This window comes from Onychostoma macrolepis, chromosome 20 (genome assembly GCF_012432095.1).
Source record: "Onychostoma macrolepis isolate SWU-2019 chromosome 20, ASM1243209v1, whole genome shotgun sequence".
Classification (NCBI taxonomy): domain Eukaryota; kingdom Metazoa; phylum Chordata; class Actinopteri; order Cypriniformes; family Cyprinidae; genus Onychostoma; species Onychostoma macrolepis.
In genome coordinates this window covers 2,436,585-2,460,816 of record NC_081174.1, presented here as the reverse complement: position 1 = coordinate 2,460,816, position 24,232 = coordinate 2,436,585, and the positions used below count along the sequence as shown (strand labels likewise).

Genomic DNA, 24,232 nt, shown 5'->3' with positions numbered 1-24,232 from the left:
CACTACAAATACTACCATAATGAAAAAATACTTTCCAGTTTTAATTATATTCATCAATTATTGCTATGGTTATTATTATATTTTCAGTCATGATGGTGGAGAACTGTGTTTAACTGTCATAAATCAATTTCACAATCCTAAACAAATCCTAATGTCCTCAAACTAACTAGGTTTCAATTTTCTGAAAGAAATATATATATTATTTTCATTATAAAGAAATATGCTTTGTAAGACCTATTCATAAACATACATTTCCATTTTAAAACAATGATCTGTGACAAATGTATCACCTCTCTAGATTATGCTTCTTGAAAAGACACAAATCATTTTAAGAGAATCTTTGTTCTTTTTTACTTTTTATTGTTAATTTTATTTCTTATTATTTTGATTTTTTTATAATTATTTTTAAGCCTTTTATATATAAAGCACCTTGAATTATCATTGTGTAATATATATATATATCAAGACTCTCCTTGCCTACATTATTTTAGTATTATTTACATACATTACAGTATTTATTCATATTTTGAATTAGCTTTTTAATTTTGAAATTTCTATTTAGGTTTATTTTATTTCAATTGTAGTTATTCTTAGTAATTCTAGAATTTAAAGTTGAAATTTTATTCATCTAACATTTATTTCATTTTATTTAAGCTTTCAGTTACTGAAAATGGTTTTTAATAGTTTTAGCTTCAGGTAACAACACTGACTTGATATTTTACTGACTGCTGTTTTCTCAGGCAGTATATGGAGGTATGAAGGTAACAAGACACATCCAAATCCAGTGCTTCCCTAATATCCTGTCTACTAAGATGCCTTCATCTGGGCATTTTTTAAGGGCAGCACAGAGTTGCCCTTTACAGTCTATGATAACCCGTAATTCTGTGTGCCAAATTTTGGTGCTGAAAATTGTTTTAGATCCTAAGAAATGACGTTGTGGGATTCTAGATGCCAGTCTGAAACCTGTTATGAGATGGATGCTATAGGTTTCACACACGCACACGCACACACACACACGCACGCACACACACACACACACGCACACACACACACGCACACTGCGCTCAGTGATAACCTCGTCCTGACAGCACCTGAATCAAATGTGTGACAAACACACACATGCACACACACCTCTGTGTAACCATAGAAACAGCAAACATCAAACTCTATGAAGGTTTAAAGTGGCAGATTCAGTGTTTTCTGCAGTCAAGCTGGTGAGGATGACCCTGACACACACACACACGTGCACACACACACACACACACACACACACACACACACACACACACACACACAGCTCAGCTGTCAAGGAAAATATGACAGTTTGAGAACACACACACACACACACACACACATGTTTGTTTTTCTATACTTGTGAGGACTTTCATAGACTTCTATTGTTTTTATACTGACCTAACAATATTTTCTATTGCCCTACACCAACCCTACCCCTAAACCTACCCCTTACAGAAATCTTTTTGCATTTTTACATTTTGAGATAAACTTCATTCAGTATTTTTAATAATTTATTTCCCTTGTGAGGACCGGCCAAATGTCCTCACAAAGTCAAAAATGTTAGGTTTTACTATCCTTGTGGGGACATCTGGTCCTCACAAGTATAGCTAAACAAGCCCCCACACACACACACACACACTCACTCACCATCAGGGATTGCGTTGAGTTTCTCCATTGTGTCGTTCAGGCCTTTCTGTAATTCTTTGTTCTTTTTGTTGGCTCCTTTCAGTCTGAACTGAAGAGCACCCAGATTGTCTCCATTTTCTGAAAAAAAAATAAAAATACATCAAAAAGATGTTGGAAAAACAATAAGGTTTTTCTTGGGAAGATTTGTGAGAAGGACGGTATTAATTCTGCTGAGGATGGAAATCTAATGTGGATTTTCACCTTTCACGTCATTCTGCAGGTCTCTGGCCTCATTCCACAGACGGTGACTCTTCTGAACTGAACCCTTGGCCTGATCTTTCAGAGATCCTTTGGGTCCTGAGGCCTACAGACAGGACATAACACACACATCAGAGCAGAGGCCACTCACGCTTCAGATGATACAAAACCTGCTGCTAAGGACTAGATGGTACTATAGGGAGGGACATGTTTTGAACAAAACACAATGCGATACAAAGCAAGATAAAGGACTGTCATTTTACAAGCCAAATTCCGGAAATGTTGGGATGTTTTTTAAATTTGAATAAAATGAAAACTAAAAGACTTTCAAATCACATGAGTCAATATTTTATTCACAATAGAACATAGATAACATAACAAATGTTTAAACTGAGAAATTTTACAATTTTATGCACAAAATGAGCTCATTTCAAATTTGATGCCTGCTACAGGTCTCAGAATAGTTGGGGCATGTTTACCATGGTGTAGCATCTCCTCTTCTTTTCAAAACAGTTTGGAGATGTCTGGGCATCGAGGTTATGAGTTTCTGGAGTTTTGGTGTTGGAATTTGGTCCCATTCTTGCCTGATATAGGTTTCCAGCTGCTGAAGAGTTCGTGGTCGTCTTTGACGTATTTTTTGTTTAATGATGCACCAAATGTTCTCTATAGGTGAAAGATCTGGACTGCAGGCAGGTCAATTCAGCACCCGGACTCTTCTACTATGAAGCCATGCTGTTGTAATAGCTGCAGTATGTGGTTTTGCATTGTCCTGCTGAAATACACATCATCTGGAGGGGAGCATATGTTGCTCTAAAACCTTTATATACACCTTTCAGCATTCATAGTGCCTTCCAAAACATGCAAGCTGCCCATAGCCTATGCACTTATGCACCCCCATACCATCAGAGATGCTGGCTTTTGAACTGAACGCTGATAACACGCTAGAAGGTCTCCTTCCTCTTTAGCCCGGAGGACACGGCATCCGTGATTTCCAACAAGAATGTCAAATTTGGACTTGTCTGACCATAGAACACTTTTCCACTTTAAAACAGTCCATTGTAAATGAGCCTTGGCCCACAGCACACGACGGCGCTTCTGGACCATATTCACATATGGCTTACTTTTTGCATGATAGAGCTTTAGTTGGCATCTGCAGATGGCACAGCGGATTGTGTTTACCGACAGTGGTTTCTGGAAGTATTCCTGGGCCCATTTAGTAATGTCAATGACAGAATCATGCCGATGAGTGATGCAGTGTCGTCTGAGGGCCTGAAGACCACGGGCATCCAACAAAAGTCTTCGGCCTTGTCCCATATGCACAGAGATTTCTCCAGTTTCTCTGAATCTTTTGATAATGTTATTCACTTTGCAATTTGACGTTGAGGAAAGTTGTTTTTAAAGTATTCCACAATCTTTTTAAATTCCAACACCAAACTCCAGAAACTCACAACCTCGATGCCCAGACCTCTTCAAACTGTTTTGAAAAGAAAAGGAGATGCTACACCATGGTAAACATTCCCGTACCAACTATTTTGAGACCTGCAGCAGGCATCAAATTTGAAATGAGCTCATTTAGTGGATACAAGTGTAAAATTTCTCCGTTTAAACATTTGTTATGTTATCTATGTTCTATTGTGAATAAAATATTGGCTCATGTGATTTGAAAGTCTTTTAGTTTTAATTTTATTCAAATTTAAATATTGGAATTCGGGTTGTAAAATGTGTATATGTGCCACACATTTAATTCAAAACCTTGAAGATTTTTTTTTATGAATTTGAAATAAGTCTCTTCTGCTCACCAGCATATATTTGATCAAAAATATAATAAAAACAGCAATATTATGAAATATTATTACAGTTTAAAATAGCTGTTTTCTATGTGAATATCTGTTAAACTGTAATTTATTTCTGTGATCAAAGCTGTATTTTCAGCATCATTGCTCCAGTCTTCAGTGTCACATGATCCTTCAGAAATCATTCTAATATGCTGATTTGCTACTCAAGAAACATTTCTGATTATTATCAAGCAATAGAAAGTCACAAAAACAATGGTCCTGATTGTGTGGTGATAAACAAAAATTATATTCTATATGAAATATAACAAAGAAATCAGGAATGTTATTGAACGTGATACGATCAGTGTGCTCTTGTCATGTATTTCCATGCTGGGAGAGGATTGAAAGTTAATTTTTAGTATTGTTGCATATTGTCAGGTTTGACACTCTTGTGTGAAGCACCCTTGTTCAGTTTTAACCTTTTGCCCCACCATTTCTGCGTCAGACGTGAGAGGATAGTGAAAGAGGGTGAACGACAGGAGCGAGGGATGATAACGGGAGAACAGGAGGAAAGCTTTGATCTCTGAAGCAGGACAAATGGAAATGAACTGAACAGCTTTAACACGACCTGTTTGAGGTGTGGAGTGAATCTCTAGACATTACAGACGAGCTCCTGACACAAAACGTCACTCCTATGAAATAGGTTACAGATTACAAGTTACCTTATTTAAAATGTAATAAGTAGTGTTACTATTTCAATTACTATTAAAGTAACTGATTGCATTTGATTACTTTTTGATTACTTTTATTAATTCCTAACAAATGTTTTCAACTGTTAATCATTTTGAAACATTTAAAGCAGGCACTCAACACTGATTAATGCCAAACTTTCAAAATCCGCTTGAATTAAGATAATAATAGTTTAATTTTAAAGCACAGCCACCACAAAATCAGACGTTAGCACACCTTTAACTCTGAGATTGTTCTGATTTTTGGCATCAAAAATCAGAATCATCAGAATAGCATTACTTTACTAAACGGCATTTAAATGACTGGAGGCATCATGCACATCAAAAACAGGCAAAGCAACCAATTAATATTATTCTACATATCCTAGCTATTTACAGAAAATATTCAGATGTAATCCTCTCTGTAACCGTTAACATTTTCATGAGTAACTGTAATTTATTTACACATTTTTTTTGCAGTAACTGTTCCGGATTACAGTTACATTTCTTTTGTAATTAAATTACGTAACCCCGTAACATCCCCAACACTTTATATATATATATATATATATATATATATATATATATATATATATATATATATATATACACACACACACACACACACACACACACACACACACATACTGTATAACGTAATAAATATCCCTGCATTTCCCTGTTTGCCATTGGCTGGGATATGAACTCTTGCAATATCTTGCAATAAAAAAAATGTTGACTTTTCTGCTTTAACACAAAAAGACATGAGTTGAAAAAATCTGCATGTTCTATAAGTAAATAAAACAAAAACAAAAAAACAACCGAATGTAAATTAGCTGCTGCCCACGTGGAGCGTTTACATCAGTCACTGATGCAGACAGGAGCCACTCCTAATGATATGTGTGTGTGTGTTTGTGTTTCCTCACCAGCTGTAGAGCATCAATGCTGGTTTTCTTTGCCTCTTTGGCCACTTTATCGGCCTCATCGATGTAGTTTTTGATGTTGGTATAAGCCTTGAAAGCAGCCGTGGCGTTGAAGGACAGGTTCTTTGCCTCAGCTAGAATGCTACAGAAATCAAATTCAGATCAGTGAGAGAAGACAAATTAAATCAACCCAGGCTCACTGGAAAAATGTGCCTGTGGTCACATTTCCACAAACTGATTACATTGCTTCAGCACATTTCGTGACAGTTTTGAAATTAAATGTCCAGTGAGTGGCACTAAAAGCACATTCTATCTGAAACTGATGAAAATATGAATCTGGCAGCGTTTTACTATGTGAACATATACAGTAAATAATGTAGCGCCCAGTGTTGGGGAAAGTTACTTTTAAAAGTAATGCATTACAATATTGCGTTAATTCCTAAAAAAAGTAACTGATCACGTTACTTAGTTACTTTTTATGGAAAGTAATGCGTTATGTTACTTTTGAGTTACTTTTTAAATCTGGGCAGGGCTTGCTTGTTTGTTTTTAATATAAAAAGTACTTGTTTTACAAATGTAAAAGCCCTTTCACACCAAAAGTGAAGTGAATATGCCTCAGGCTGAAGGAAATGTAAATTCATGTCTGTACAGTAGAGGGCGTCGCTCAAACAAATCACATGAAGAATATGACGCAGAAGAAGAAAGTTGCAATAACAAAAATGAAACGCAAATGTGCCATTTTTGCTTATTAGTATGGTTAAATTGAATCATCGAAGGTCAGTAGCAAAGTCATTGGGTAATAAAATGGGATTAAATAAAATTAATTATATTTGTCTTATTTAACATTTAATTAGTGCAGGTTTGCATCATATTCTGAGTTTGCATTTGGCTGTTTTTATTCATTTTGAGGAACACTGAATGTGTTTTTGTGCAGGTGAGATGAGTAAATATATGTTCATATTTAGTCTAGAACTACAGTAAGATCATGTTCACACACAATGCTCTGCACTTATGCTGCATTCAAGTCATGTCGGATACATTGTATTTACGAGTTGAACGCACATGAACGCCACCACAAAGTCGTTATTACGAGTGAGAAACTAAATTTTCTTTAAGCCCTGAGTTTTCGAGTGGGGGGCGTGTCAGTGATAAAACGTGTCGGATGCAATGGATGCAGCCAAAGAGTAAAGATATGCAGCGTCGGGAAAGTTGTTGAAATTAATAAAATGATTAATTTTTTTAAATGTACAATAAAACTATATAAGTTACATATACAAAATATTATATTATTGCATAATTATAATAGAATATATAATTATTCAGTTTTCATCACCTTCATAAATAAAATAAAAACAGAAAAAATAAAAAAACACAATGCACATTCTTCATTCAGTATTTTGTAGATGTAGAGTTAAAAAAACGTTGAATTTTATGTAGAAAAGGTAAATCGTCATCTTTTTCTGACCAAAGTGACTTGAACGTCGTAATAACGACTTGTCAACTCGTCAACTTGTGCAAGTGTTTTATTGCCTCTAGTGTTCATTTGAGCTGGAAACTGCACACACACACACCTGTCGAGCATGGCAGCAGAATCATTGAGCTGGCCAGCGTGGTCCTCCGCTCTCAGCAGCAGATCAGGGATGGAGTCGTCCAGACCACGATCCAACCGCGCCACCTTAAAATCCAACTTATCGTGCAGGGGACCCAGCTCTCGCGCCATCTCCTCCAGCTCCTGCAGACGCCAGTCAGTAAGCCACGGCTCTGAAGATAAGTTATCTTTTTTTGTAGCATTTCTGTAGCATTTCTGTAAGAAACTGACCTCTTTGCCCCGGTTGATGCTGTCTGAGAGAGCGTTAGCTTCGTCCAGCATCTTCTCTCCTTCCGCCAAAATTCCCTCCATTTCCTTTTTCTGTTCACCGGCCACATCCCTCTTTCCCTGCTCAAACATAACAACATGCTTTAGACACGACTCGGAGCGTTTTATACAGCAAGTCTGTGTGTTTGTGTAAGTGTGCACCTGCAGACGGTCGAGGTTCAGTTGGTTGTTAACAGCCAGTCCCTCGGCCTGTTTAGTTTTGTTGTGCGCGTCCCTCAGCAGATCCTGAGCTTCGTCCAGTTTCTGCCTGTAATCGCCTATTTTATCACTGACCTCCTTCTTCAGGTCCTCTGTGGCCTGGTGTGGATCTCCAAACAAACGCTTCACTCTAGCCAAAAGAGCCTCTGCGGCACTATAAAGATGAAGAGAGAGGGCTCCTTATCTGTGACTCATGACACAAGAAAACTCTTTAAGAGACCAAAGCAAACCAGAAAGACCAACTACACTAGCATTCAAATGTTTGGGATCAGTGAGATTTTGGCTTGTATTCAGCAAGGATGCATTAAATTGATCAAAAGTCACAGTAAAGACCTTTATAATGTCATAAACGATTTCTATTTCAAATAAATGCTGTTCTTTTGAATTCATCAAAGAATCCTGAAAAATAAAAATGTCTTGCTGTTTCCATAAAAATATTTGGCATTTTGGGCAGAGCTGGCCCAAGGCATAAGCGAACTAAGCGGCTGCTTAGGGCCCCCCGTGGCCACCAGAGGGCCCCCAAGAGTAGCCTACATGAAATTACAGTTTATTTTATTTTATTTTAATTCGTGATATGTCAATGGACAGTGCTAATTATATGAAAGCAAAATATAAAAAAATAATAATCTATACATATCATTTTATTACGTATTTCCATAGCGGCGTGTCATGCAGGCATAATAACGACCATGTTGATAATATGTGCTGGACGCTGCCGTGTGAATCTGTCGGATTAACATCACATAAATTCACCTATTTCTCCCAAAACACATGAAAGTAAGTGGCCAGTTAGCTGGGAGAAAAACAGAGTAAACTTTATAGTAACCTACACAATGTGTATTTGATAGAAATAAAGCACGTCCTCCATTAATTGAAAGGATTATTTATTGCCACTTTCCATAGAAATCAGTGTGCAGCCTATTTAACAAACTAAATGTCTTTTTTACTTAATTAAACTGCATTTAAATGTCTGAAACCTAAAATAAACTTTATTCGGTTGAAAATACGGAACGGTTATGAAATATGAAAAGCACTGAGCGTCTTTCTTTTGTCTTTCTTTTCTCTGAGCTCGTCTCTCTGGCTCAGTGCCAGCCAAAGCGTGGCGCGTCAAAGGGTTAAAATCAGTCTCGTTTTGGGGGTGGAGGGGGCACAAATTCAACATGGAGGTTTTGTGGCACAAATCAGGGGTGCGTTTCTCAAATCCATTGTTAGCTAACTATGGTCGTTATTTCCATTGAACTCTATTAGTAACGACAGAACTTGCGGCCATAGCTGCTTTTGGGAAACGCTCCCATCAGACCAGATTAATTAGCACAGCCTAGGCAGGGTATCTTTTTGTTTTAGCGAAGTTCATGTTTGAACATCAAAATATCAGCGAATAGACATCTTAATATATTATAAGATTTTACTTAGTTTTAGATAAAGGTTTTTTTTCTTCTGCGTAAAAATAACTTTCCTGGGTATATGTTTTTGTAATAAAAATAAGCTTCTGTTTCATAAACTAGATATAGATTAAGAGTTGTTTTATATGTACAGATGCTCTCTCCAGTGTTTACTATTTATTTAAAAAAAGTAGGCCCATAACTTGTAATAAAAGTACAACTTCGATAGCATTGTCTGCTAGTTTATTTAGCTAGGTCTACTTTTCAGCACACCACATTAAGTATGCCATTTAATACTTTAAGACTTTGAATGTTAAAGTGCAAATTAACACCTGACCACTCTTGTAAGTTTGCAGTTGTTACAAATAAAAATCACAGAAGGGTAAAAACATGCCAGGCACACAATGGTATGATGTAAGCAACACAGCTACATCAAACAAAACTGATAATGTGTGTTAGATTTATAGTGTGGGAATAATCAAGCTTTGACAATAACCAGTCATATTGGCGGCACCGAGGGGCCCCCAAATAAAATTTTGCTTAGGGCCCCATAAAGGCTTGGACCGGCCCTGCACATGGGTGAATAATCACAACATGAGTAATGAATTTAAGTTTTTGCACACACTATTCCTTCGTAAATAAATTCCTACAACCCTGAATAAAGATGTTACAATCTCAGCTCAATACTGTATTTTGTAGGACATCTTTTGTCTTTTACTAAAAGACAGGGGATCTCTGAGGAGACATCAAACCAACAAATATCTACATGCTTCAGCGCTGCGCTCAAACTGAATCCATCTGTAAACCACCTAATGCGAATGAAGTGGACCTGGCAGCTCTTAAAGCGGTTCAGCTTTACTCGATCCCTCTGTCCTCCTCTAGGTGTCTCTCTCTGTTCTCTCATGGCCGTATAGACTCTGGAATCCATTACAGAAGTAATTTGATTAGGCTGGAATAATATTCCTCCCCCGCCCAACCTCGGGCAACTTTTAATTAGTTCATTAAGATTTTACATAAGAAAGAGAAACTTTCTTCATTTGAGCTGTGATCCAATGAACCACAAAATACGACCGAGAAACATAATGCCACCAAAACAATTATTCCAACCTGTGAGCTTGAATGGCGTCCTCACCGCTGCATAGCTTTATGTGCTCTGTGTGAAGGAGGTTTGTTGTGGTACTCAAACTGAGCAACATTCATATGATCTTTACTTATGAACACTTATGAAGCACAACCTCAAAACTGCATGATTTTTTCCATTATAGAGCGCAACAGTCTGTAAAAACTCCAGGTGGGGAATTTTGAATGATAAGTTATAAACCTTGCTAATCGATCGAATATGCTTGCGTTGAAAACATCAACCCACATTATTTTAACTTACTTTTTTTAAAATATTCCTATTTAACAGCTGAGTTTATGGTGAAAAACTACATTACCCATAATGCTGTACAGAAAAATCCACCAATCAACCAGTTCCAACCATTTGCAGTAAACAAATTGTGCCAAAAGATCTCTTTAGTCAATCTCACTACACTCTCAGAAATAAAGGTACAAAAGCTGTCACTGGGGCGGTATCTTTTCAAAAGGTACATGTTTGTACTCAAAGGGTCCATTTTGGTACCTTAAAGGTACATATTAGTACTTAAAGTGTACATATTTGAACCTAATAGGTACAAAAGTGTACCTTTTGAAAAGGTACCGCCCCAGTGACAGCTTTTGTACCTTTATTTCTGAGAGTGTACGCTGTCATAAAACGTACGTATTTGTATACATATGCATATTTTCATGTTTCTATAGATACAATCAACAACTAAATAAATAAATAAATATCCATTGTTTTGAAGACTTGCTTCCTGAGATTGTAGTTTTTTCCCTCACTAAAGCTGTGAAGTACACAGTCTTTTGTCTTTGTATTTTTGTCTGATTTTCAAATAATTTTTGCTTCAAATCAAAATTTGCAATTTAGTGATTCCCCTTGTTACTGTTTGTTTTGGTTCATGGCTTATAACTCTTTAAAATGATAGTTCACCTTCAGTTGGTCCCCATTGACTTGCATAGTGTTTTTTTTTGTTTGTTTTTTTTCTTCTCTCTCCATACTATGGAAATCAGTTGGTACTAGCAACTGAAGGTGAACTATCTCTTTAACAAAGACGTTAACAAAAATCCCTATGGGAAAAATGAATGGGGAAAATACCAATGCCACTGAAAAATGCAGCCTTCTGCAAAAAATGATATCCTGGAAGTGACATAATCTGGACTGCAGTGTGAACACTTGTGTGTGTTTTACCCCAGTTCTTCATCAGCGATGTTTTTCTTGCCAGAGAGCTGGCGTTTGCGTAGCTCTGCGAGCATGGCTTGTATTTCGTTGTTCATCTCGTTCACGCTCTTCTCAGGAGCGCCATCCCTCGAGCCCAGAGTCGCGTTCAGCTCACGCGCTTTGTCCCGTAAAGCTGGACAACACACACACACACAGAGAGAGAGAGTCACATTTGTTTTAATGTGAGCAGCAGAAATTTTACACGCACACACAATGCGCAAAAATACTGTAATTGTAAATAAATTTACTAATATGAACAGACCATCTATGAATCTATAATAAAATGATGAATAACACATACAGGGGACAATATATACAAAGAACCAGTGTTGGGTAAGTTACTCTAAAAAAGTAATTAATTACTTTCTAAATCCTATATCAACCTCGACAAGTTAATGATACATGGATAGACATGAAACAATTCTTTTAATTCTTACAAATAAATAATACAGTAGATAACTACATAAATTATTCTGGTCACACTTTAGAGTATAATTCTCACTATTAACTAACTATTAACTATGACTTTTGCCTCAATACACTCCTAATTACTGCTTATTAATACTTAGTAAAGTAGTTGTTAAGTTTAAGTATTGGGTAGGATTAAGGATTTAGAATAAGGTCTTGCAGAATAATAGTTTCTTTTTAAGTAATAACAAACAGCCAATATCCCAGTAATATTCATGCTAATCCCAAACTAGTTAATAGTGAGAACTGGACACTAAAGTATTACCAGTATTCTTAACGACTCACCAAAGCATTTAAAGTGAAAAGGGTACATAAAAAGCATACATTTATGGTTAGACTTTAAATTTTGATGTTAAATCCACTATTGTATTGTACTGTATATAAATGTTCTACAGTCTATACAAAGTATTAAGTTCAACTAGATAGTAAAGTTTGGATACAAACTTTAAGTTGGCTTGAAAAAGCCTAGCTGTAAAAGTTTTAAAAGCTTGAAGTTTGAAGGTTTTCAGTTTGAAGTAGTTTGAAATACGTAAAATAGTTTTAAAGATTAAAGTTTGAATGTTTTAAAGGCAATACAGTCTATCAGAAGAACAGACACAGAAAAACAGATCGCTGGGGTACCTGGGGAGGCTTCTAGGGTGGTTGCTAGGTGGTTGCTATGGTACCCGGGGTGGTTGCTAGGATGTTTCTAGGGTACTCTGGGTGGTTGATAGGGTGTTGCTAGGCGGTTGCTATGGTACTTGGGGTGGTTGCTAAGGTGTTGCTAGGTGGTTGCTAAGGTACCCAGGGTGGTTGCTAAGGTGTTGCTATGCGGTTGCTAGGGTACTCGGGGTGGTTGCTATGCAGTTGCTAAGGTAATATTAATGTGTTGCTAGGTGGTTGCAATAGTACCCGGGTAGGTTGCTAAGGTGTTACTAGCATGTAGAAGTAACTGTAATTAAATTACAGAAAAAATAAGCGTAATCCCTTACTTTACTGTATTCAAGGGAAAAGTAATTAAATTACAGTAACTAATTACACCCAACACTGCACAGAACACATGTAACTTTCCCTTATTTCTTTTCACCTCAATCTCATAGGTGCGACCTGCTTCAGTTTGGTTCAAAGAAGTTAAAATTTGACTCAGCAGAGTTAATGTTCTTTAATCAAATTAAATTCAGTTCTGAAACTCCAATCAATTCAAACCGGAGAGTGAAATAAAAGAGCAAACAAGCTTCTCTGCATATTCTAATTTAAATAAAAATCATTAAATTGAGATGAAAATGAGCTATAATTACATGCGTTTGTGAAATTCCTCGAGAGTTCAAACGCAAACAGTCGATCGACTACAAAGAGTGCAGTATATACCTGCCAAGCGAGCCGAGCTGGAAATAATTGCATTGCGAGTTTCAAACGCAGATCGGGTCTTTGGGGTGGACAGAATCATTTGATTCCTACTCGTTTAGCGTGCGAGAGAGGATGAGAGACGAGGCGGTTTACTGGAGCAGGGAGCTCACGCACAGAATGGATAATGAAGCTCTTCCACTCCACGCTGACTGATGTCTGCTCTCCACTTCTGCTAGCAGCTTTTTGGAAGCGCTTTTTGGCCAGTTATCAAAATCCAGAGGACCAAAGTGCAATATGTTGGCTCTAAGTGCCAAACACGTATCCAGGAAAATAAATTACGCACTTTTTTTTGTATTTATGGCTTTAATCTGCTTACATTCGGTGGGTGAGTGCGCCCATCAGTGTGTGTGTCTGATGTTTAGACTCCGTCTGTTGTGAGAACTCCTCTCAGGTGGATGATAGGTGTTCAGGTGATTTGTCCACAGAAACGTATAATCAGAATTTTTTAAAAATATGTGACTGATAAATGTAATGATTAAGAAAGCACATGCAAGAGAAAACATCACAGATATGTGCAATTCTGCAAAACATATTGCAAGGGCATAAATCTAACATTTTAAAACACCTGTAAATGGCCTGTGACTATTTGCTCGCCATAAATATTTTGGTTACACTTTATTTTAAGGTGTCCTTGTTACAGTGCAATTATACATTTAAGTATTGAGTAATATTAAATGTTAACTTCTTTTTATCCAAAACAGCATCTTAATAATGCTGTGCTCAAGGCGTGAGACACTGAAAAACAGCGAGAAGGATCAAATAGCCTGTGCATGTTCATACAGAAAACAGTCCCTGAATCTGGTCATAATGAATGAAGTTGTTTCATGGTTGAACTGAATCAACATTGAAACAAATCGTTGTGAATATTGACACTATTGTCTTCTGCAGAGCTGCTTTACAGCTGAAATTGAGTTTGTTTCATAATTTATGATTTTTACTTTTCTGTTTAATAACGTGAAACTGATTTGAAACTGAATCTGCATTGTATAAAGTGCTACACAAATAAATGCGACTTGACTTGACTACACACATACACACAGTCAGTGAGTGGAGTATCTGTTTAAGTGATTATTTTTCCAGTAATGCATTTTGTCTCTTTTAATTAAGGCATCACATAGTGTTAGCTGAACCTTCATTATCTAAAGCAGCTTCTCATTTAAAACCATGTACAATGATACAAACACACTCATTTACAAAGCATCAGGCCTCACACAGACACACACACACACACAAGCCCAAAATAAAGCAGCTCAACTACATCCTAACCTCACCCAACCATCACCTCAACCTCAGCTAATATCATACTGATCCCATCAAAACCTCATTAAAATAATCATTTCAGGTGACAGAGCTGTAGATTACTTACAAATTGTAGTCTGTTACTGATTCCAAATTGCATGACAAAAATTGTAGTTATGTAATTCATTATATTTTAGCAAAAATAATGAAACTACTTTTTGATTACTTTTAGACTACTTTTGACCTAACTTGTTTATCAAATTGATTTAAATAAGATAATCTTGTACCATATTTATATAGAAATGCAAAGAAAAATAAAATATATTCCATTCGTTGTTATTGACAACATGAAGTGCATTAAATATTACATTACGTCAAGGTTTCCCAAACTGGGGTTAGTCAGTTTAATGAAAAATGTAAAATTAAAATAAATCATTTTAAAATAACATCAAAATAAAATAAATTAAAAATAAAACACTTACTAAAAAAATATTCAATATTTTAGATATTTTATTTGTTTTCTTGTGCGTCGTGTGTCATGTTTTAAAACCTCAGGGGTACTTCAGGTAAATATATTAGGTGAAAGAAGTTCAGGTGACTAAAAAAAAGTTGGGGAATCCCTGCATTACATAAGACATAAAAAATAATGTGAATGTGTGCAATTGAATGTGTTTGAAAGACAAAAGCACAGTGGCCGAGAAGTGCAAAACAAATTACAATTCTGAAAACAAAATAACAATTCAGAAAAGGCAACAACAATTTCGAAAACATTATAACAAGTCAGAAAAAACAACGACAAATCCAAAAACAAAATAAGTCAGAAAACAAATCCAAGTAAAGGTTTCAGTGGACCAAAAAGGGGGCATTTCTCAAACTTTCGATGTCATTTTCATTTCACCTTAAATATAGTGCCTGATAAAGTAGCGTTGATCAGATCAGCTGCTTTGTGTAACGTTACAGCTGTCACAAGGGGAACCGTTCCAAAAGCTCCTCCTACTGGCAGAGAATTTGCATTTTCAATAAGGCCGTCTGTTATTTTTTAACTATGTATCTTAATGCTGTTGGATATAACTCAATTCCTAATTTAATTTTCCTAATAAAATCAAATAGCAAAAGAAAATTGCCACGATAGTGTTTTCACGAATTAAAAAAAATAATAATAAATGATAGAGATGGACTGATAACGGCAGTCAGAAGAGAACCATGTCATTTACCGTCCCTCCCATAGACGCTGCATTAGAAACACCCTCGCATTAGCGTTAACTAGTTTTTTGTAATCTGATTCAAAGGTAATATAATACAAAGTACAGTGTTGTCAATGTACATACATATATTTTTATTCCATAGTAAGGGCAATTCATACAAAACATTTAAACTGAGCTGCTTTAAGACCATCTCCGAACTTTCTAGCGCTAGTCTGCTGTTCTTCCTGTATACCTTGATTGACAGATGTCTCGTCCAGTCAGCGGTGAGCAATCTATTCTCACACCAGCGGTACTGTCTCAAACTATACCTACCTCTTCCGTTTTGTCTGATTTGTCGTTGTGTTTTCTGACTTGTTGTAATGTTTTCGGGAATGGTTGTTGTGTTTTCTGAATTGTTATTTTGTTTTTTAGATTTGCATTTGCATTTGTAATTTGTTATTTTGTTTTCAGAATTGTGATTTGTTTTGCATTTCTCGGCCACTGTACAAAAGTCTTCCAAAGACAAAGTAATACATGATTAAATAACCCTCTGAGTGATAATTAAAATAGAAATTTACGTGTACATAAGTATATAAGCAGTAGGCGATTTTTAGAAATAAAACATGATGAAAAAGAAATTAGGGAGAATCAATAAAGTATGAATAATATGTAATCATGTAATCAATAAAAAAGTATCTTTAGTCTGATTCAGAGTATTTTATTAGTGCTGTCAAACGATTAATCGCATACAAAATAAATATTTTTGTTTGCATTATATGCAGTATGTGTGTGTTCTGTGTATATTTATTATGTATATATATATATATATATATATATATATATATATATATATATATATACACACACATACAGTATATATTTTGAAAATATTTACATGCATTTACATGCCTATATTTATATTCATATGCGTTATATTATAAATAAATATATTTAATATATAAACATAACCAATTTTTCTGAAATATATACATGCATTTATATATGCATAATAAATATACACAGCACCCATACATATATTATGTAAACAAAAACTTGTATTTTGGATGCGAATAATAGTTTGACAGCACTAAATTTAATCTAATTACAAGTACTACATTTTGGGAATCTGATTACGTGATCCAGATTAGATGTAATCAGTTATACCCAGCTCTGTCAGCTGGACCAGTTTGCATTTGTTGGTACCTTCAGCAGCCAGCAGTGTGTTCCTGATGTAAAGCTCCAGGTCCTCAGCTCCTTTGCGGCTCCGCTCTGCATCTGCTGCCGTCTGCTCCCCATCAGCAGACACTTTAGTCGCCTGCATGTACAGAGAGAAAAACTCAACGAAAGCGCAGTGAGATTTTATCGAACAGTCTCAGATCAGCCTCACATGCTCTTCTGCAGCCGTGTGACGAAGAAACCAACCTCAGGATAAAAACAAGACACATTAGATTGGACAGCTCTGGGGCCAACATGAACAAAAACTCAAAGAAACGCTGCAAAACCACAATACTTCCAGTTTGGCAGAAATGTTTCTAAGGTCAGCGTTACGAATCCAACAGGACAGAAGAAGAGCGCAGGAGTTTTCGACTGAACTGGCTCTTGAACGTCTGCTCTCTGAAAAAGCTGCTTTAGAGCTGAACTATAATGAGTTTATCAAGGACTTCAGTTCAAAAGAAGGTGAAAGGTTCCCTTCTGCACAAATGAGTAGAACACTTCAGACTACGAACAAGTTAATGTTCTGGCATTCTTTCATGTTGAAAAACAAACCGGCAAGGTCAGGGTCTTACAGGAGTGATTCAGATGGTGTATGTAAAATACGGTTTATCTGGAGCGCAGCTCATTTTGCTGTAGAAGTATAACTATAATAAATAAATATCTGCATTCATATATGTACTGTACAGTCTATACGAATGAGACCTCAAACTGTGCTCAAGATATACAAACTGTCTTATGATTTATATAACCAGTAGACAACAAAATGTGTGAATTTATTTATAAAATTATATTACTGTTTTATATGTGAATGTAATTTTCAGCATCATTACTCCAGTCTTCATGTCACACGATCCATCAGAAATCATTCTAATATGCTGATTTGCTGCTCAAGAAACATTTCTGATTAATATCAATGTTGAAAACAGTTATGCTGCCCAAATAAATAAATATATATAAATTGGAAATTGAGATCTTTACTTTAAAATACTTTGATTAAGAACAGAATTTCTTTGAAACAGCATTTTTTGAGACTTTTAAAAATGTCTTTACTGTCACTGTTAATTTAATCCATGTTTTCTGAAAAATGTTATTATTATTATAATTTTTTTAATCTTACTTACCCCAAACTTTTGAATGGTAGTGTATCTTGGTTTCCACAAAGATATGAAGCAGCACAACTGTTTTCAGAAATGTTTCTTGAGCAGCAAATCAGCATATTAGAATGATTTCTGAAGATCATGTGACACTGAAGACTGGAGTAATGATGCTGAAAATACAGCTGCGCATCACAGAAATAAATTACATTTTAACTTATATTCACATAGAAATCAGTTATTTTAAATTGCAATAGTATTTCAAATTTTTACAGTATTTTTGACCAAATAAATGCATCCTAGGTGAGTCACATGGTTCAATTCCTAATAATACCAATGTTTAAAAAACCCACACATTTAGACTCAATGAAGGCCACTAGGAGATGTTTGCATGCATGCACTTTCGATTGGTACTAAATTTGATGCTGAATTTAGATGGTTTACGGCTAGTGAAGGAGTCATTGCAGTAAAGACCAGATGTTTAACGTATGAGAGACTCACCCTGCTGAGCAGCTCGTCCATCTCGGTGACCAGACTGCCCAGGTTACTGTCGGCCAGCTGCAGCAGTCTCTCCGGGGCTCTCTGAGGCGACAGCATGTGCTGCAAACACACGTCATGGCCATCAACACACGACTGACCCACACAGACACGCTCACTCTACTGGCCTCTTTTGACATCACTCAATCATGAATCATGCAATGAATGATTCCAGCTATACGTGCAAAACTATATTGTAAACAACTCAAATATAGATGCTAATTCACAGCAGATGAGTCCGTTTGACGTAATTAGAGCTTCTCCAAATGAACCTGCTCTCTTACCGGAGCTTCAGCTTCAAGTACAGCACAATTACTGCTATAGTTTCTGTGTTCAAGACTTTATACTTTACTTTCTATACAGTACTTTCTAGTGCTGACTTTAACTCTTGCTCAGCTTCTCTGTGTCACTACCCCGGTGAAAAAAGTACATTTCCATAATATACTTAAAGTGCTCTGTTTTTGTGCACTAATTTTGTACTTAATATACTAAAAATGATTCTAAGATAAACATAAGATTATCTAATTGTACTCAACTGTGCTATTTTGGGAAACCATGAATATGAACTAAAATGTGCTTTTAACATACTATCTCTGTATTTAAAAAATTTATTTAGTCACCGCTTGTACTGTAGTACACTTGAGTGTACTAGTGTATGAAAGATGGTTCAAGTGTACTACAAGTGCTAACTAAATACATTGTTTGTATCGATAGTATGTTAAAAACACATTTTAGTTCATATTCATGGTGTCCCAAAATCAACCTGATCTCACAGAATTCCGTGAAATGACCACAGACTTAATTAACCCCGAATCTGTGATGGGCTGACAGAAGGCATCAGCCGTGGTCCATGCACGGATTCACTGGTTCAACACCAGCGCTGCATCGGACCACATAAAAAGAGTGACTCCGATGCAGTTATATTTTGTATATAAATTTATACTTTCACTGGAGTACCTGACCCCACCCCTACCCTAAACCTACCCAGTTCTGAACAATAATGATGACGATAAATTTCCCAGTATCGCGTCGGCATATTGATGCTAAGGGTTTCCTATTTAAAGTGTTGAACCAGTGGATCCGTGCGTGGAGTACAGCTGATGCCTGTCACTGACTTACATTAGTATCACTTCTGTGAGCCCATCACGGAATTTTCGGCGACTCCGTGATGCCACCACAGATTCGGGGGTTAATTAAGTCCGTGGTCATTACACGGAATTCTGTGAGATCATGTTGCCCAAAATAGCACAGTTGAGCACACTTAGATGATCTTAAGTTTATCTTAAGGAGTACTAAAGAATCATTTTTAGTATATTAAGTACAAAATTAGTGCGCAAAAATAGAGCACTTTAAGTATATTTTGGAAGTGTACTTTTTTTTTCAACTGGGTATTGAAGCGGAGCATGCAACCAATCAAAGTTGCACCAGAAATTTTTTTACAGACATTTTTGTCTGTGTTTTCATGTGTATGTTGTAAATGAAATCTAAAAAATTAGGACTGTCAATTGATTAAATTTTTTTAACTCAATTACATGATGTGCAGATTAATTCATCACAATTAATTTCAAATAAAGTCCTCAAATGAAGATAATTAGATGAAATGACTGTGTTGTGTAAACCATTAATTATACAGCAAGTGACTACTAGTCAGTTCACTGTTACTGTATTTCATATCATTCTATCATTGGCCTATTCAGCAGCAATCCATTTTGCTATTGAATTTATGAATCTGATTGACCATCTCTGAATTTAATAACACATCCTGTAAATTAGTGCTCACCTTCAGCTCCTCCGTCATGTTCTCGTATCGATACACCACTTTATACGGCAGGGGGAGGGGCAGAGTGAGATTGACGCTGCCAATCAAACGCAGCAGACGATCCATGTCATGAATCAAGAGTCCCACGCAGTCATCATCACACGCTGAAAACACACACACACACACACACACACACACACACACACAATCAGACGCGTATAGTAACACATGCACACACCCCACAGGCAGCACTACATCACACTGCACACACTGCACACATCCTCCAGATGCCACCTTACAAGGTCACACGAAAAAAAAACTCAGATACGAGTATGCATGCTCAAGGTCAAGGGTCAAAGGTCAGGCACCAGTCTCAGGGCAGACAGTAAACAGTACATGTGAACATTAGTGGACAGTAACAAAGTATTTTTAACTCAGAGTATCAGGGTGTTTTCATCTTGACAAAATTTCACTTTTACTCCACTATGTACAAACATGCCGTTCCGCATTATTTCAGGGTAAAATGAATAATAATGACATTTGATTAGTGAAAGAATAAAACAAAACAAAACAAAACAACAAAAAGCCAGAACCAGTTCTTTTCATTAGGGTTATTAACTCTTTCCCCGCCAAACACAGAATTTTCTGTGTTTCTGTGTTTTCACTGTTATACGCTAGGGGGCGCTATTACACATCTCCTGAATGAGTCTAGAAAGTGCTGATCAAAAACACAGACCAGGAAGACGCAGAAACGAGCGATCTCATATGTAAGCATATGCATATGGAAAATAATGCGATCATCAACACTAAGCCGCATATAAATGAAAGCTGCCTAATGTTACAGAGTGAAATGTCTATCCAGAAAGTGTTAAAGGCCTGTGAAGCTTTGGGATACTGATGGAAGCCATCTACTGCAGCTTTGCTTTGATAATATTACTGAATATGATCCAGATGTAGTATTTGATAAAAATACGATTTTCTCAGCATTTTGCACAAAATGTAGCTTTTTTTATGAAACCTACCGACATTCAAGTGTTGATAAAAAAAATAAATAAATAAAATGTAAAAAAAAATGATATTTGTTATTATTTATTTATTTTATTTTTTTTAAGTAAAATCTAAAAAAAAAAGGTCTGATCTTTATTTTGATGTATTTCATGTTAAGATATTCATACACTAAAATATTCTGGCGGCCATGCAATTTTAGTGAAAATCAGCAAAAACGGTGGCGGTGGCTGACAACTTTTTTTTTCAAAAACACTAGCAGGGAAAGAGTTAACTAAAGCTGAACCATAAAACACCAATTTTGTATTTGAAATGTTAGCTGAAATAAAACATAAAACACTTCAACATTTTATTTCAGCTAGTTGCCAAAGCAACATTTGTCACTTGACGTACTAAAATATCTAAAACTAAAAAAGAAATAAAATGAATGAAAAGCTATATAAACATACTTAAAAAAACAGCTAATAAAACCTAATTAAAATGTTAAATGACAAAACACAACTAAATTACTAAAGTTAAAATGAAAAAAAAAAAAAAAGTAATAATAACAATAATTTAAAAAATAAATAAAAATCAATGTATCTCAGTGATACTAAAATACTAGTTCATGGATCTGTTAGTTTGAGCATCATGGCCAGCCGGCACAGTGACACTCACTCAACCAATGGAGGGAGTTTGGGGCAGGGCTATCTGATTGATTGACAGAAGGGGGAGTGTTCAGGAAACCAGTCATTATTGGCCCTGTCCCAAATGGCACCCTAAACCCTCACGGTCTTCCACACGTTCGTGACGTTATGCTGCTTTGACTGATGGATAGAAGTCTGCTGCGGGCTCGACAGAAGTGCGTATCGAGGGCGCATAACTCAAATGCTTCTGAACGCTAAAATGACGAATGGGACACCCTATGGTCTTGTGGACTTAACGGACACGCGCACGTGGTGGCCATTGTAAGTCCATAAGACCGCAAGTGCACATGAAATGTGCTATTTGGGACAGGGCCATTCTTGCAGCCCTGTTTTGAGACAGTAGTCATAGAAATTACACACTTGAGCTACACTAGTAGTCCATTTGTACGTTTACTCAAGTGCAAATTAAAAAGGAGTGCACTTACTTGTAGAGCAGTCATATTTGATCAGGCATATGTACAGGATGAGTGCTTGTGAATATATGTGTGTGTGTGTGTGAGTGTGAGAGAGAGAGAGAGGGCACACGCTGTCTGAAAGGACAACCATGTTAACAGCCAAGGATGGACAGGTCCTGGGGCAAGAATGCTGTTAACGAATGTTACTGGCCTCTTTTGTCTCTCTTCCTCTGCTATCACAACAGCACTCATCCAGCATCCTTCCATCATCTCTATCACCTGCTCGGAGGGCAGTTCTCTCTCTCTAGATTAAACGTGAGCGAGGTGGAAACTCAGGGGAGCAGGACTTCTCAAGCATGAAATTTAACAGAGAATGTGAAACAGCTCCTGGCAGCCTATTATGAGTGTTTGACATGCCACGAGCGATAGAGGGAGGAAAAAAGACACCGACAGGCGCGTGGCTTTCGCCGCGGACGCAAAACGCCGCTCAATTTAACCTCTTGAAAAAATATAGCTATTAAGACTTCCTGTGAAGACGCAAAAGACAGAACTAGTAAAGGTGCGGAAAAACCTGGAAGGAAAAGCGCTGCACTGAAGAGTTCATGAAAGTCAAATCTCAATTATCAATCTTTACAGCAGGGTGGGGCCTCCATATTAAATAAAGTATTTTCACTCATTCCTCAGTGTATTTTACAATAAAATAAAATAAAATAAAATAAAATAAATAAAATCAATGTATCTCAGTGATACTAAAATACTAGTTCATGGATCTGTTAGTTTGAGCATCATGGCCAGCCGGCACAGTGACACTCACTCAACCAATGGAGGAGTTTGGGGCAGGGCTATCTGATTGATTGACAGAAGGGGAGTGTTCAGGAAACCAGTCATTATTGGCCCTGTCCCAAATGGCACCCTAAACCCTCACGGTCTTCCACACGTTCGTGACGTTATGCTGCTTTGACTGATGGATAGAAGTCTGCTGCGGGCTCGACAGAAGTGCGTGTCGAGGCGCATAACTCAAATGCTTCTGAACGCTAAAATGACGAATGGGACACCCTATGGTCTTGTGGACTTAACGGACACGCGCACGTGGTGGCCATTGTAAGTCCATAAGACCGCAAGTGCACATGAAATGTGCTATTTGGGACAGGGCCATTCTTGCAGCCCTGTTTTGAGACAGTAGTCATAGAAATTACACACTTGAGCTACACTAGTAGTCCATTTGTACGTTTACTCAAGTGCAAATTAAAAGGAGTGCACTTACTTGTAGAGCAGTCATATTTGATCAGGCATATGTACAGGATGAGTGCTTGTGAATATATGTGTGTGTGTGTGAGTGTGAGAGAGAGAGAGAGGGCACACGCTGTCTGAAAGGACAACCATGTTAACAGCCAAGGATGGACAGGTCCTGGGGCAAGAATGCTGTTAACGAATGTTACTGGCCTCTTTTGTCTCTCTTCCTCTGCTATCACAACAGCACTCATCCAGCATCCTTCCATCATCTCTATCACCTGCTCGGAGGGCAGTTCTCTCTCTAGATTAAACGTGAGCGAGGTGGAAACTCAGGGAGCAGGACTTCTCAAGCATGAAATTTAACAGAGAATGTGAAACAGCTCCTGGCAGCCTATTATGAGTGTTTGACATGCCACGGCGATAGAGGGAGGAAAAAGACACCGACAGGCGTGGCTTTCGCCATGACGCAAAACGCCGCTCAATTTAACCTCTTGAAAAATATAGCTATTAAGACTTCCTGTGAAGACGCAAAAGACAGAACTAGTAAAGGTGCGGAAAAACCTGGAAGGAAAAGCGCTGCACTGAAGAGTTCATGAAAGTCAAATCTCAATTATCAATCTTTACAGCAGGGTGGGGCCTCCATATTAAATAAAGTATTTTCACTCATTCCTCAGTGTATTTTACAATAAAATAAAATAAAATAAAATAAATAAATAAAATTAAAAAAATGCATATAGCACTTAGCTTAATGTAACTAGCAATGCAAGTTAAATTAAAACTAAATTAAGACCCCTGACACTTTGAACTTGATACATACTAATTTATGAAGCATACAGAATTCATTATTATATTATATTATCTTATATTATACATTTTTATAATTTTTATTTATTATTTTAATTGATCTGTTTCATTTTTATAATATAAAAATTA

The 24,232-nt window shown here is 36.7% G+C and overlaps 1 protein-coding gene across 5 annotated transcripts in view; it reads right to left on the bottom strand.

Annotated features, from left to right (window-relative positions):
• Positions 1-24,232, bottom strand: part of lama2 (laminin, alpha 2) — a 243,370-nt gene that overhangs the window by 38,793 nt on the left and 180,345 nt on the right. For all 5 annotated transcript variants that reach the window (XM_058755242.1, XM_058755243.1, XM_058755244.1 and 2 more), the window contains 10 exons: positions 20,002-20,144; positions 18,186-18,284; positions 16,579-16,690; positions 11,069-11,231; positions 7,343-7,553; positions 7,145-7,261; positions 6,897-7,057; positions 5,329-5,467; positions 1,903-2,005; positions 1,663-1,779 (listed from right to left, as the gene is read on the bottom strand). In XM_058755242.1, coding sequence (XP_058611225.1) covers positions 1,663-1,779; positions 1,903-2,005; positions 5,329-5,467; positions 6,897-7,057; positions 7,145-7,261; positions 7,343-7,553; positions 11,069-11,231; positions 16,579-16,690; positions 18,186-18,284; positions 20,002-20,144 — 1,365 coding nt within the window. The remainder of the gene's footprint in view (positions 1-1,662; positions 1,780-1,902; positions 2,006-5,328; positions 5,468-6,896; positions 7,058-7,144; positions 7,262-7,342; positions 7,554-11,068; positions 11,232-16,578; positions 16,691-18,185; positions 18,285-20,001; positions 20,145-24,232) is intronic.